At 56.4% G+C, this 12,103-nt stretch overlaps 1 protein-coding gene across 1 annotated transcript; it reads left to right on the top strand.

Annotated features, from left to right (window-relative positions):
- The first annotated feature begins 3,737 nt into the window (after positions 1-3,737).
- Positions 3,738-12,093, top strand: LOC308238025 (protein DGCR6). Its single transcript, XM_080649527.1, has 5 exons — positions 3,738-4,183; positions 4,257-4,417; positions 9,243-9,343; positions 10,159-10,299; positions 10,987-12,093. Exons 1-5 carry the CDS (start codon positions 4,074-4,076, stop codon positions 11,068-11,070), a joined length of 597 nt encoding a protein of 198 aa, XP_080505653.1. The 5' UTR covers positions 3,738-4,073; the 3' UTR covers positions 11,071-12,093.
- Positions 12,094-12,103: the final 10 nt, after the last annotated feature.

The raw sequence follows: 12,103 nt of genomic DNA, 5'->3' as shown, positions 1-12,103 counted from the left end.
TTGACCTGGCCTTACCTATGAACCAATTCATAGTGTTGCATTGTATTGATGTACTGGAATTTATTTAAACCGGTCCCTCTTCATGACTATTATTTTTCCCGTTTTCTAGTATTATACCAAGTAATGCTGAAATTGATAATCACATTACACGTGCATTGGCATAAATGTTCCTCGTTTGTTGCCATTTGACTTTGCCTTTGGTATATGCACAGACCAATTTTGTTTAAAACTTGGTCACGTTTATCAGTCATTTCCGTTATGGCTTGGGCTTTGTTTTATGCTTTAGAAAGACCTTCTCCTGAAATGAAAAATAAAAATGATTCATCCATGTTTCTACGAGTACTTTCAAGATTTCAGTTTTAACAGCCGAGTCCTGGAAAAATTGACGAAATCCACCCTGGAGCAGGGAACAGCTCTGGGAAGCCGGGACTGGCTCCTGGTCTGCCCGCGTCTCGGGGGAATTACAAGTCCTCTCCAGAGTCTGGAAAAGGTCAGCACTAGCCTGGGAGTCGCGTGGGGCGGGGGGGGAGTGGGTGGGGGGGGGGGGAAGAGGAGGATGTCCCCTTCCCCGCAGCTGCCCAAAAACATTTTCAAGTTTCCCTTCTGCTGCCGGGGTCGTGTCCTACCGCCCGGGAGCTTCGGGGCGAACGCCCCATGCCACCTGCCGGGGACAAGAGACGCGATCGTGGTGGGCTGCGACGAGATCCGGTGTCTGGGTGGCCTCAGGGCGAACCTCGCCTGCCGGCGATCAGGTCCATCCTGCCGACTTCGTGCTGGTTCTCGGGCGCCATCTGGCGGCCTCGTTTATGTAGTGTCTTTCCTCGGGAGCTCCAGCGAAATCTGCAATGGATGGGACGTGGCCGCGGTGCCCAACGTGGACATTCGCGAGGCCGACGGCACCAACGGGATCGTCCCACGGTGCCGGGGCGACGGCGCGTCATCTATTCGCCGAGATGAAACGTGCAGGGACATGAGGGGGTTTCCATTGCCGCGCTGCTGGGGCGGGTGGACCAGCACCCGCCGGTGCCTGTTCCCCCGCGGAACCGACCGGGGCCGCCACGGGGTAACGGGAGAGGATTCCCGCGCCCGGATGCCGTCCCGTACGCGGTCCGGTTGTCGGAGGCGCCTCCGAGTTTTTCCAGTTACCACTCCAGAGACAAAGAGCTGCTCTGCCCACGGGATGGTCCGGGAGGGCGTCTCCGGAGGACTGGACCCCCAATCTTTCCGAGTCCCGCTCTGGAGGGGACCAGCTCCGGCCGGGCGGGTAAATCCGTGCAGAGCGCCCATACAGAGAGCGGGTACCTGGTGGTCGGAACTTCCCCAGATATTTCCAAGTCCCTCCCCCGGAGCTGTGGCCTGGCAGGATGGCCGATACCAGGGGGCCGGCCCTGCCTCCTCTTCCTTCCCACCTCTCGTTCTGAGGCTGAACCGAGACGAGGACACTCGTACAGGGCTCGGCGGTGCGCTCCCGCCGGCCCGGGACCCAAACACGCCCGGGTGCCGTCCGCGCCGCGGTGCCGCGCGCCACCTGGCGGCCACTTTGTGTAGCGCCCTCCGCTGGCTCGGCTCGCAGTGGGAGTGGGATCCGACCCGCCCAGGGCCCGCGGCAGAGCCCGGGAGGCTGCGGAATCGTGCAGGTGCGGCCCTGCGCCGCGCGTGAGGGTCGACCATACGAAGACCCCTTCAGGGGTCTCTTCGTCGGAGGCACCTCTAGGAGATTTTTCCAAGTCCCCACTCACAGCCAGGGATTGGCACAGGCCGCCTTGAGAGTACTGAGAAGGAGCCCCGAGCTAGGCCCGGGTCCCCCTCCTTCCCGATGGCATTCCCGCGGGTTGTTGGGCACTGTGTGCCCCCAGGTGTCTGGACATTTCATCCATTTCATCCTCTCAAGTTGGGCACACGAGCCTTCTTTCTGGTCTCTCCCCACTCCCCCCCCCCCACGTTCTCCCTATTTCTGGCATTTTCTGCACAGCAGCCCCTTCCCAATTTTGGCAGTGCCGGACTCCCTCCCCCTGAGATGAAGAAGGCATGATGCTGAGGCAGGTTAGTAAAAAGCTAGGAAATCCCCTGACAAGTGGAATGAGGAAAACAGAGACAAAATAAACCAGGCGTCCTCAAACTACGGCCCGCGGGCCACATGCGGCCCGCCGAGGACATTTATCCAGCCCGCCGGGTGCCGCTGCCTGTTCGGCTTAGCAGCCGACTCGTCCCGGGCCCGCAGTGTGCATAGGAATTTGTTCATAGTTTTTTTTAAAAAACTATAGTCCGGCCTTCCAACGGTCTAAGGGACAGTGAACTGGCCCCCCGTTTAAAAAGTTTGAGGACCCCTGAAATAAACGAACCACTAAGCAATTAACAGAGCTAACAAGACCCTGTCCTCCCTAACCAAAGACACTTAAGAGCAGACGAGGCTCATTTCTCCTCCCCAACCAGAGAGCGGGGAGCTTAAGTTACCTTAGATAGCGACATAGATAACAGAGACCCAGCTAGTGCCATTAGTGCCAGCCAAACCCCAAAATGAATGAAGTCAGGGTAATAAGTAACAACAACAAAAAGGCAGAGCCAGACAAATCCAAGACAGAGGTGAACTGACCAGAGAAAGACCTCAAACCCCTTTACAGGCTCATTTTGATGTGTCAGAATGTTAAAGGAAACACCTGGAAAGCTGATGAGTATTAAGTGAGCGCTCCCCTAAAATTCCCACCTGCAGAAAGCAGAGAAGCAGCTCAGGACCAAGGGTGCCTGCACTGCCCTCCCTTGAGCACACCCCAGCCAAGCCCCCCTTGCCTCAGGCTTGTGTACCTTTACTTTCTTTCTCCTAAGCTCGAGGGCCCTCCTCCTGCCTAACTTTTTAGTGAGCTCACAGCAGCCCAGCCTAGGCTCACTGCTATCCGTGATCTTGCTGCTTCTATCTTAAGCCCTTTTGTGTCACACTCTCCAAACTTTGGGACACACTCTCCAAATCACCTGGACTTACTGTCTATTGAACTCTTTCCTGCCTGAAGTCAAGAACCCACACATTCCTGCCTTGCGGGTGTGGTTCAGTGGTTGAGTGTCCACCTATGAACCAGGAACCTGTCAGGGCACATGCCCAGGTTTCTGGCTCAGTCCCCAGTAGGGGGCGTGCAGGAGGCAGGCCATCAATTCTCTCTCATCACTGATGTTTCTATCCCTCACTTCATCCCACTCCCTTTCCCATGACAATGCTAGTTCTCCAAGACAGGAATCTCCCGCCTCCTGCCCGCAAGAGCACAGCAGAATATTCAGCAGTCTGATTTTTGGGGGTAGATTTTTATAGTTTATAAAAAGTGTAATTGGAGATTTCTAATAATTTATTTCCAAGGTTGGAATGAGGCATTGAACTAGGTTTTCTTCTCCATGCTGCCCCTGTGGGTGGAGGTGGACAAGGGGCGGGGATGCCAGCCTGATGCCAGGCGCGCACAGGCCCTGCCTGGAACTCCCAGACCAGGGCGGGGGTAGGGGGCTGGGGGGGTGGGGAGGGACAGTCTCTCTTGACAAGTGGCCCGGAATAGCGTCCCACGAGTGGAAGACGAGAAGACCGAGGCCCAAAAGTGACAAAACTGGCTCAAGGTCACGCCGCTTGAAATTGGTGGCGCTTGGGGACCCAGTGACCCAAGCACTTTTGGTGGGAAGCCGCCAGATTGAGGCAGCAGGACCCTCATGCCGCCCCAGCAGACGCATGCGCAGGACAAGCCCTTGCACCGCGCAGCCCCATTAGGCAGTAAGCGTCGAGAGGCAGCAAGAGGGAGAGGCTGGGTCCGTGCCGACACCCTGCGGGCTGGGCGGGCATCTTCGAAACCCAGGATTCCAATGCTGCGGAGTTCTGCCTCCGAGGTTGCGTGGGCGGGGCGGCAGGGAAAGGGGCCGGGACGACGCGAGACCCGCCCAGGAGCTTCCGCGGAGGGGCGGGGCGAACCTCGTTCTGGCTGACGCGCAAAGCTGGCCGCGCGATGCTCTGAACTGTCGTAAAAGGGGGCGGGACGCACCGCGCTCGGGACTGGCGTACGGCGGGGAGCGTCCCTCCGGTCCGCGGCTGGCGGGGTGCGGGGGCCATGGAGCGCTATGCGGGTGCCTTGGAGGAGGCGGTGGATGGTGCTCGGCAGCAGGAGCGGCACTACCAGCTGCTGTCAGCGCTGCAGAGCCTGGTCAAGGAGCTGCCCAGGTGCGGGCCGCGGGGCGGGCGGCTGCGGTGGGTCCCGGTCCTGCCCGCGCTCACCACGCCCCTCTGCCCGCAGCTCTTTCCAGCAGCGCCTGTCCTACACCACGCTCAGCGACCTGGCCCTGGCGCTCCTCGACGGCACTGTGTTCGAGATCGTGCAGGGGCTGCTGGAGATCCAGCACCTCACCGAGAAGAGCCTCTACAACCAACGCCTGCGGCTGCAGAACGAGCACCGAGGTGCGTGGGGGCGGCGGGGCGGCGGGGCGGCGGGGCGGCGGGGCGGCGGGGCGGCGGGGCGGCGGGCCGACGCGCGCTCCTCCTCCGGGAGGGAGGTCGTCAGCCTGCCCTGGAGCTCGCGGTCTTTGCGGGCCGAGCCCTTTCCTGGGTGTTGCTCGGTACACGTTCCTAATATTGAGCAGATCGAGGGCGGAGTCTTTGCTAGCGTTTTTTTGGGTTTTGGTTGGTTGGTTTTTGTTTTTGTTTTGGTGGCAAATGGGTCAATCCAGTTTTGTGGCTGGACAAGTATTAACGGTGAGACATTGTCCTGTGCATAGCAGAATGTTGAGGAGCATCCCTGGCTTCTGTCCACCGGATGGCAGGGGCTCCCTCCCCCAGTCATGACAACCCAAAATGTCTCAGACGTTCTTGGGGGTCAACTTTAGCCCAGGGTTGAGAACCAGTGCTCTAGAACAATGATTCTCCCATGTAACCGTAGAGGCTAGCCTCCTGAGAAATTAATCACTCAGGGGTGCCTTCAGTCCAGGGGTCACATTACCTAACTTGTCTCAAATTGTCTGGCGCTTTATAAGGATTCGGTGTCGATTCATGCATTGCAATTGGTTTCTTTGGTCTCGGCTTCTGGAAGCCCTCGGCATTTATTGTGGCATTGACCTTTTGAAAACTCCAAGGCATCCTACCTGCGGAATGCCCCCACTCTGGACCTGTCAGATTGCTTCTTCCAGCTGTCACTTAACCCATTTCTCCCCCCTCCGCATTTCCTGTGAAGTGGGCAGCAGGTTACATGTGGCAAAAATTCCTCTGCTAATATAGGTCCCTTCCCTATGGAGACAGGCAAGATACGTCTGCCCCAGAAGTCGTGTGTTTCTGTGATGGTTTTGTCAAACCTTTTTTATGCATCTGTTGAGATGATCAGTAGCTTTTTGGTTACTATGGTTAATTACATTGTTGTTGTTGTTTTAATTCCTGGGATAAACTGTATTCCTGGAATAGATCCTACTTGATCATAATGTATTGTCCTTTTGGTCTATGTTGGATTTGATTTGCTAAAATCTCAGACTTTTGTCTTTGTTTCACGATGGACATCACTGTAGTTTTCTTGAGATGTCTGGTTTGGATGTCGGGTGATACTGGCTTCATAGGGTGAGTTGGGAAGTGTTCTCTTCAGTTTCCCAGAAGAGTTTGAGTAGGATCAGTATTACTTCTTCCCTGTTCGGGTGGTTATCTTTGTAAACATTTTAATCTAGCTATATAATCTATATAAAAGGCTAATATGCTAAGTGTCCTTCCCTCCTTCCGGTAAAGACATCAAGTAGCAACACCTGACTTCCTCTCCCTAGCGACTAGCCTCCTTGCAGTTTCTTCAGCCCAGGAACTCGACTTACTGTATAGCCAGGTGGAAACACTTTACACTGTAACCAACTGTCTGTGAAGCATTTCCCTGCCTCATCTCATTTGATCCTCACAGAAGTCCTGGAGTAGGTAGGTAGGATACTCGGTGGAATCCTACTTTCTTTTCATTGGCCGGAAAACAGAGCTTTAGAAACTTGACCCGACTGAAAAGAAGAAATGGTGGGCCTTGAAAATGACTTCAGGTTTTCTCACTGCACAGAATATAGTCAAACACTGCTGCAGTTAAATATCTTACCCTTTGTTCTCCCTGTGTGATCTATAATAATAATCTTCTTCGTGTTGATATTTACTGCTGTGTTGCTGACAATTACCTGAAGGAGAAGTTGGGGTGCTTCACTGGGCTGGAAGAAGTTTAGCTACATCAGAAAGCAGGTCTAACTAAGCAAGTTTGTTCTGTATCTATAAAAGGCTAAGTTGACCTGTGCATGCACGATACATATAAAGCTGTTGGTGGCGCCAGTCGCACGTGTGTGTTTCCATCTGTCCTTGCCGATCGTGAATTTGGCTGACACTTCTGTTATAAAGGAGGAATAGCGATATTAAAATATTTCTTCTAATTAATTTCCTTTCAATGTGCACAAATTCATGCACAGGGCCACTAGTTGAAGTATAGGATGCATATGCTCACAAACCCAAAATACATAGCTCATCATTCTTTTTAAGGCTCAAATGGTGCCACCTGTGGCCAGTGGGAGAACTTCAGCCTGGCTCCTGAGTCTTTTTGACAAGTCCCATCATTCTTTTTTTTTTTTTTTTTTTAATATATTTTATTGATTTTTTACAGAGAGGAAGGGAGAGGGATAGAGAGTTAGAAACATCGATGAGAGAGGGACATCGATCAGCTGCCTCCTGCACACCTCCCACTGGGGATGTGCCCGCAACCAAGGTACATGCCCTTGACCGGAATCGAACCCGGGACCCTTCAGTCGCAGGCCGACGCTCTATCCACTGAGCCAAACCGGTCAGGGCCCCATCATTCTTTGAGCACTTCCTTGCTTTCCAGTAGAGGCAGGTGTTGAGGCTCATCTTTCCCTGCCTCAGCCCCTCTTCTAGTCAGACCACCTGCAGCTTCCCCACACTAACCAACCTCCCATGAGGACGGACACCTTTGTAACCAACTTCCCATTAGGATGGACACCTTTGTAACCAACCTCCCATGAGGACGGACACCTTTGTAACCAACCTCCCATTAGGACGGACACCTTTGTAACCAACCTCCCATTAGGACGGACACCTTTGTAACCAACCTCCCATTAGGACGGACACCTTTGTAACCAACTTCCCATGAGGACGGACACCTTTGTAACCAACCTCCCATTAGGACGGACACCTTTGTAACCAACCTCCCATGAGGACGGACACCTTTGTAACCAACCTCCCATGAGGACGGACACCTTTGTAACCAACCTCCCATTAGGACGGACACCTTTGTAACCAACCTCCCATGAGGACGGACACCTTTGTAACCAACCTCCCATTAGGACGGACACCTTTGTAACCAACCTCCCATTAGGACGGACACCTTCGGCCATGGAAAGCTTTCACTCCTGCCTTCGATTGAGTCTCTGCCAGGTGCAGGCAGCAGTGGCGGCTCACGCTTGCTGTCAATAAGTAGCACGTGCTTGTTTTGGTGCTCTTTATCTCCGCAGAGGTTAGTAATTTGGGGAGCAGATAAAGCACTCAGGATAATAATTCTTTTTAAAAAAGGAACCTGCCATTTCTCCATGGGATGGTTTTGTTTGTTTTCTTTTGATCTTTGTCGTTGAAAGTATTAACATCGGTCCTTTTTCCCCCATTAGCCGCTTCTAGCTCATCACCCCCCTCCCCCCAGGTTGTTTTGTTTTTTTAATAAATTGTACTTCATCCTCTTTACTCATTTACTAAAAGCATAGAATGTTTTATGAATTTGCATTTCATCCTTGAGCAAGGGCCATGCTGATCTTCTCTGTATCGTTCCAGTTTAGTCTGTGTGCTGCGGGAGTGAGCCCGAGGCTTGGTTCCACCCGGTGGGAAGTGTTTGCTACCTCTCTAGACCCTTTGCTACTTGTCCTTCAGAACTTACGGGCAGGTTTTGGTGCTGCTGGCAGTGGGCCAGCGCCCTGTGACTTTCTGCTTCTCCCTTCCGCTGAGCAGGTGGTGACTGGCTGTGGTCGCTTTGCTTGGTCGTTACTGAGGCCCTGCCCCTGCTCCCCTGCTCCCCTGCGGCAGGCGTCGCTCTCCTCTGATCTCTGGCTGCTCACCCAGTGGAATCTGGGAGTTGACCTGGGATTGGCAGCAACGTTTAATAAACAGAGCGAAGGAGACATTTCCCCGTATTTATGTATTTCCTCACACCCTGCCTCCATGTGGCGTACACATCAACCAGGGATCGTTTTTTCTTGAGCCTATGCCTTGAGGGTGGCTCTTGGTTTCAGACTCATTTAATGTGATAGATGCCATAGTCGAGGTGTGTACCGGATGCCAGGAAACAGAAGGCTGTGGGCACAGCAGGTACCAAACTGCTGGCAGGAGACTCTCAGGGGCTCTCCTGAAAGAGCTGTAATGTGCGGTTTCTGCCTAGGACAGGGTTGGGCTTGTGTTTCCTTATGACCAGGGACCCCCCTTTATGGGAAGCAACAGCCACTTGACACCTCCTGGTCTAAGATGTGGGCTGTGTGGTGTCATATATTCTGTTTTGTGATTGGTTTCTTTGCATCCCATGATACCTTTCTCCTCTGTCCAGTCCGACTCCATGCTGATCTTCTCTGTATCGTTCCAATTTTAGTGTTTGTGCTGCTGAAACGAGCTCAAGGCTTGGTTCCTTTTAGTGGGGAGTTTTTGATATTCTCTAGACCCTTTGCTACGTGTCCTTCGGAACATTTGGGCAGAGGCCACACCTTGCTCTGGCACAGGGACCCCTCTCCTCATCCTCCTTCTCCAGGCCTCTGCCTGGGTGGTCTCCTGGACATCTCAGTGCATCACACCCAGGTCACACCCAGGACTGCTGGCCCGTGGCCATCTGAGCCCAGAAGCCTCCAGACCAAAGTCTCCCACCCACATGGTCTTGAGTCCAGGCTCCAGCCCTGAACCCACCCCACGCCAGCCTGCCCTGCCTCACCCTCTAGTGTATGACACCTTCCCGAGTCCCCTGGAGCCTCCCTGCTGGAGAAAGGCCCTGCCCTGGGGGAGGGTAGGACTAAGTGGGCTGGGCTGCTCGGCGCCCCCGGACCTCCCCACCCACCAGCTTCCTGTACAGCGCTTCGGGCGGGCTGGGTGATCGGTTGGAGCCTCCCGTCTCTGCCTTTGGCCTGGCTGCCCTGGGCCTCAGCTTGGTGCTGAGGTAGGGCAGGCCCTCGGGTGGGAGGTGTTCCCTGGCCCCTCCATCTCGCCCCTGCCGCCTCCTGATGAACTCTCTGGTCTTGTCCCCTCCCAGTGCTCAGGCAGGCACTGCGGCAGAAGCATCAGGAAGCCCAGCAGGCCTGCCGGCCCCACAACTTGCCCGTGCTCCAGGCAGCCCAGCAGCGTGAGCAGGAGGTATGGGTGCAGGCAGGGTGGGCGCCACCTGGGCTCGCTGACAGGGCATGGTGGAGAGGCTCAGGGGGACGTGGGAGCTGCTGGCTGTCCTGGGCCCCAGCCTGGGGTGGGCTGCTGGAGGCTTGGCGAGTTCTTACATGTGGCTTTTCACCACGGGGTGTTGGAGTGCCAGGACCAGGTGGAGTGTGTGATCCCCTCCACCTGCTCCCCAAGACTGCAGCTCCAGGTGGGCTGGGCCGGTGCAGGGCAGGTGCTGAGTAGGGGCCATTGTGCTCATGGCCTTGGAGGTGCAAGGGCAATGGTGGGGTGACGGGGAGTCAGCAGGGGCGCATCCTGCTCCCTGGTTACTCAGGGACAACCAGAAACCTGCATGTGGCCAAGAAGCCATGCATGATGGGGGTGCACGCAGAGACAGGTGTGGGTTCCCAGGCAGTCTCAAGGCCGGGGGTGCAGGGAGGAGGTGCCGAGCTGGAGTCTCAGGCAGCCCCGTGGGGAAGTAATGCACACAGAGGCCCAGAGACAGTGGCCGACTTGACAGAGCAGAGGTGGAACGGCGTCTGCCAGTTCATGGTGGCCCTGAGCAGTCAGCCCTGGGTGAGGCCTGGTCCAGCAGAGGGAGGACATTTGAGGGAGGGCAACCGAGCCCTCGGGAGGGTCTGGTGTGGCCAGGAAGGGAGTGATCTGGGCGCAGTAAGGGTGCCATCAGTGGTCCTGGAGCCCGAGCTTCTAGAAGGGTGGCAGTGGCAGGCCAGGACCCTGTGTGCGAGGTATTGGTGGGTGGAGGCTGAATCCCTGAGCTGCCCTCACTGTGGCAGGCGATGGAGCATCGGATCCGTGAGGAGCAGCGGGCCATGGACCAGAAGATCATCCTGGAGCTGGACCGGAAGGTGGCGGACCAGCAGAGCACACTGGAGAAGGCGGGGGTTGCTGGCTTCTATGTGACCACCAACCCGCAGGTCAGTGTCCCGGGCCTGCCCTGGCACAGCCCAGGACGCTAATCCCCAAAGGCCAGATTCCATCTGGGTTGTAGGGCTGGTTGCCCAGGCAGTGGCAGGGTACGAATGGGGGTGGGGAGGCCTGGGGTGTGTGCAGGGAAGGGGAAATGGGAGGAGTTCGGCTCCAGGAAGATTTTACGTGCGGCGCTCAGCACGGAGGCTGGTCCCACCGTCTCTGCCCACAGGTGCAGGGGCACTGCTCACCGTCCCCAGCTCCACTGTGCCTGTGGGGCCCTCCTCTGCATACATCTGTGTGCACCAAGCCTCTGGCAGGCTGTGGCCAGGCTCACGGCCTGGCACACTCCAGGGGTGGGCAAACTTTTTGACTCGAGGGCCACAATGGGTTTTTAAACTGGACCAGAGGGCCGGAACAAAAGCATGGATGGAGTGTTTGTGTGAACTAATATAAATTCAAAGTAAAGGAGCAGAGGGGAGAGCAAGAGAACCCTCCGCTCTTTCGGCTCCGCGGGGCGGATAGAACAGCTGAACGGGCAGGATCCGGCCCGCGGGCCGTAGTTTGCCCACGGCTGCTCTAGGCCCTGAGGTCTGCTCCTGGGCCCTTGGGAAAGGGGCTTCTACCTGGGCCTTGACTGCGGCAAAGGGGCCGCGGTGTCATTCTGGCCTCACAGTGGCCCCTCTGTGTCCCAGGAGCTGACACTGCAGATGAACCTGTTGGAGCTCATCCGGAAGCTGCAGCAAAGGGGCTGCCCGGCGGGGAAGGCAGCCCTGTGACCAGGTGGGGTCCCTGCCAGTTACCCACTGCCCATCCTGGCTGGGAAGACAGTCCTATCCCACTGTCGCCACGAGTAGCAGAAAGCGGAGGAACTCGTCTTCCTGACGTCTGGCCACCACCTGCCTAGGTGCCTGCAGGAAGGGTCACCTCTGAGGAGAGGCAGGGTGGACCCTGGCTGTGTCTGCCACCCACCTTTGTCGGGGCGGTTACGTCTAAAGCTAGAGCGGTGTGGTAAAGGGGGAGCAGGCCAGCCTCCTGGCTGGCTGCACCAGAGCTGGGCAGAGGGTAGGGCTAGAGGACGTGGCACCAAGCACGTCTCGACCTCTGCCAAGCCCCAGGCTTTGTGCTTACTTCTGGTCTCGGCCCCTTTCTTGGTAGGTACAGCCCCCAAGTAGGAGAGGCTCCATGGCCCAAAGCTTGTGTGAGCCAGAGAAATAAAGGTGCCTCAGTATGGCCTGCAAGTGGCTTGTGTGACAGCTCTGTGGTGTCTGTCATGACCAGGGCCCGGCTGGGCCCTCACCTGGCAGCTCCACGGCCTACAGAGGAACCTGCAGGGGGTGCCCCCACCCTGTGTCACAGAGGCCCCTGCCTGGGGCTGTCCCCATGCAGCCGCAGGCCCACCTCCTTTCCCCTGGGGCACTAGGGCGCAGCCAATTTGCCCTATGGGGTTAGCAGCTGAGGGACACGGTGGTTGGCAGCCATGGGCCTGCTCCTATTGGAGCAGCAAAAGCCTGGTGTGGGTCATGGGCACAGGGAGCAAGAAGGGTGTGAGGAAGGGACCAGGGTGGGGAAGCACCACGCACCATCCCTGGGGCCTCCTGTCTGCGTTGGTCTGAGCTGGCAGCCCTGTGTTGTCTTGGCTGTGGAGTTGGGGGTCCAGCACCTTGCATGGCGGGTCTGCGGGTACGGCCTGAATGGAAGTGTGGGCCTGGCCCCCAGGGACATATGATTGGAGGGAGGCAGAGACTGAGGTGAGATTTCACACCCTCTCCGCTGACCCCACCTGAGGGCCCCACAGGAAAGGGTGTGGAG

This window comes from Plecotus auritus (genome assembly GCF_963455305.1).
Source record: "Plecotus auritus genome assembly, chromosome: 13".
NCBI classification, from domain to species: domain Eukaryota; kingdom Metazoa; phylum Chordata; class Mammalia; order Chiroptera; family Vespertilionidae; genus Plecotus; species Plecotus auritus.
This window is presented reverse-complemented; position numbering and strand designations above follow the sequence as displayed.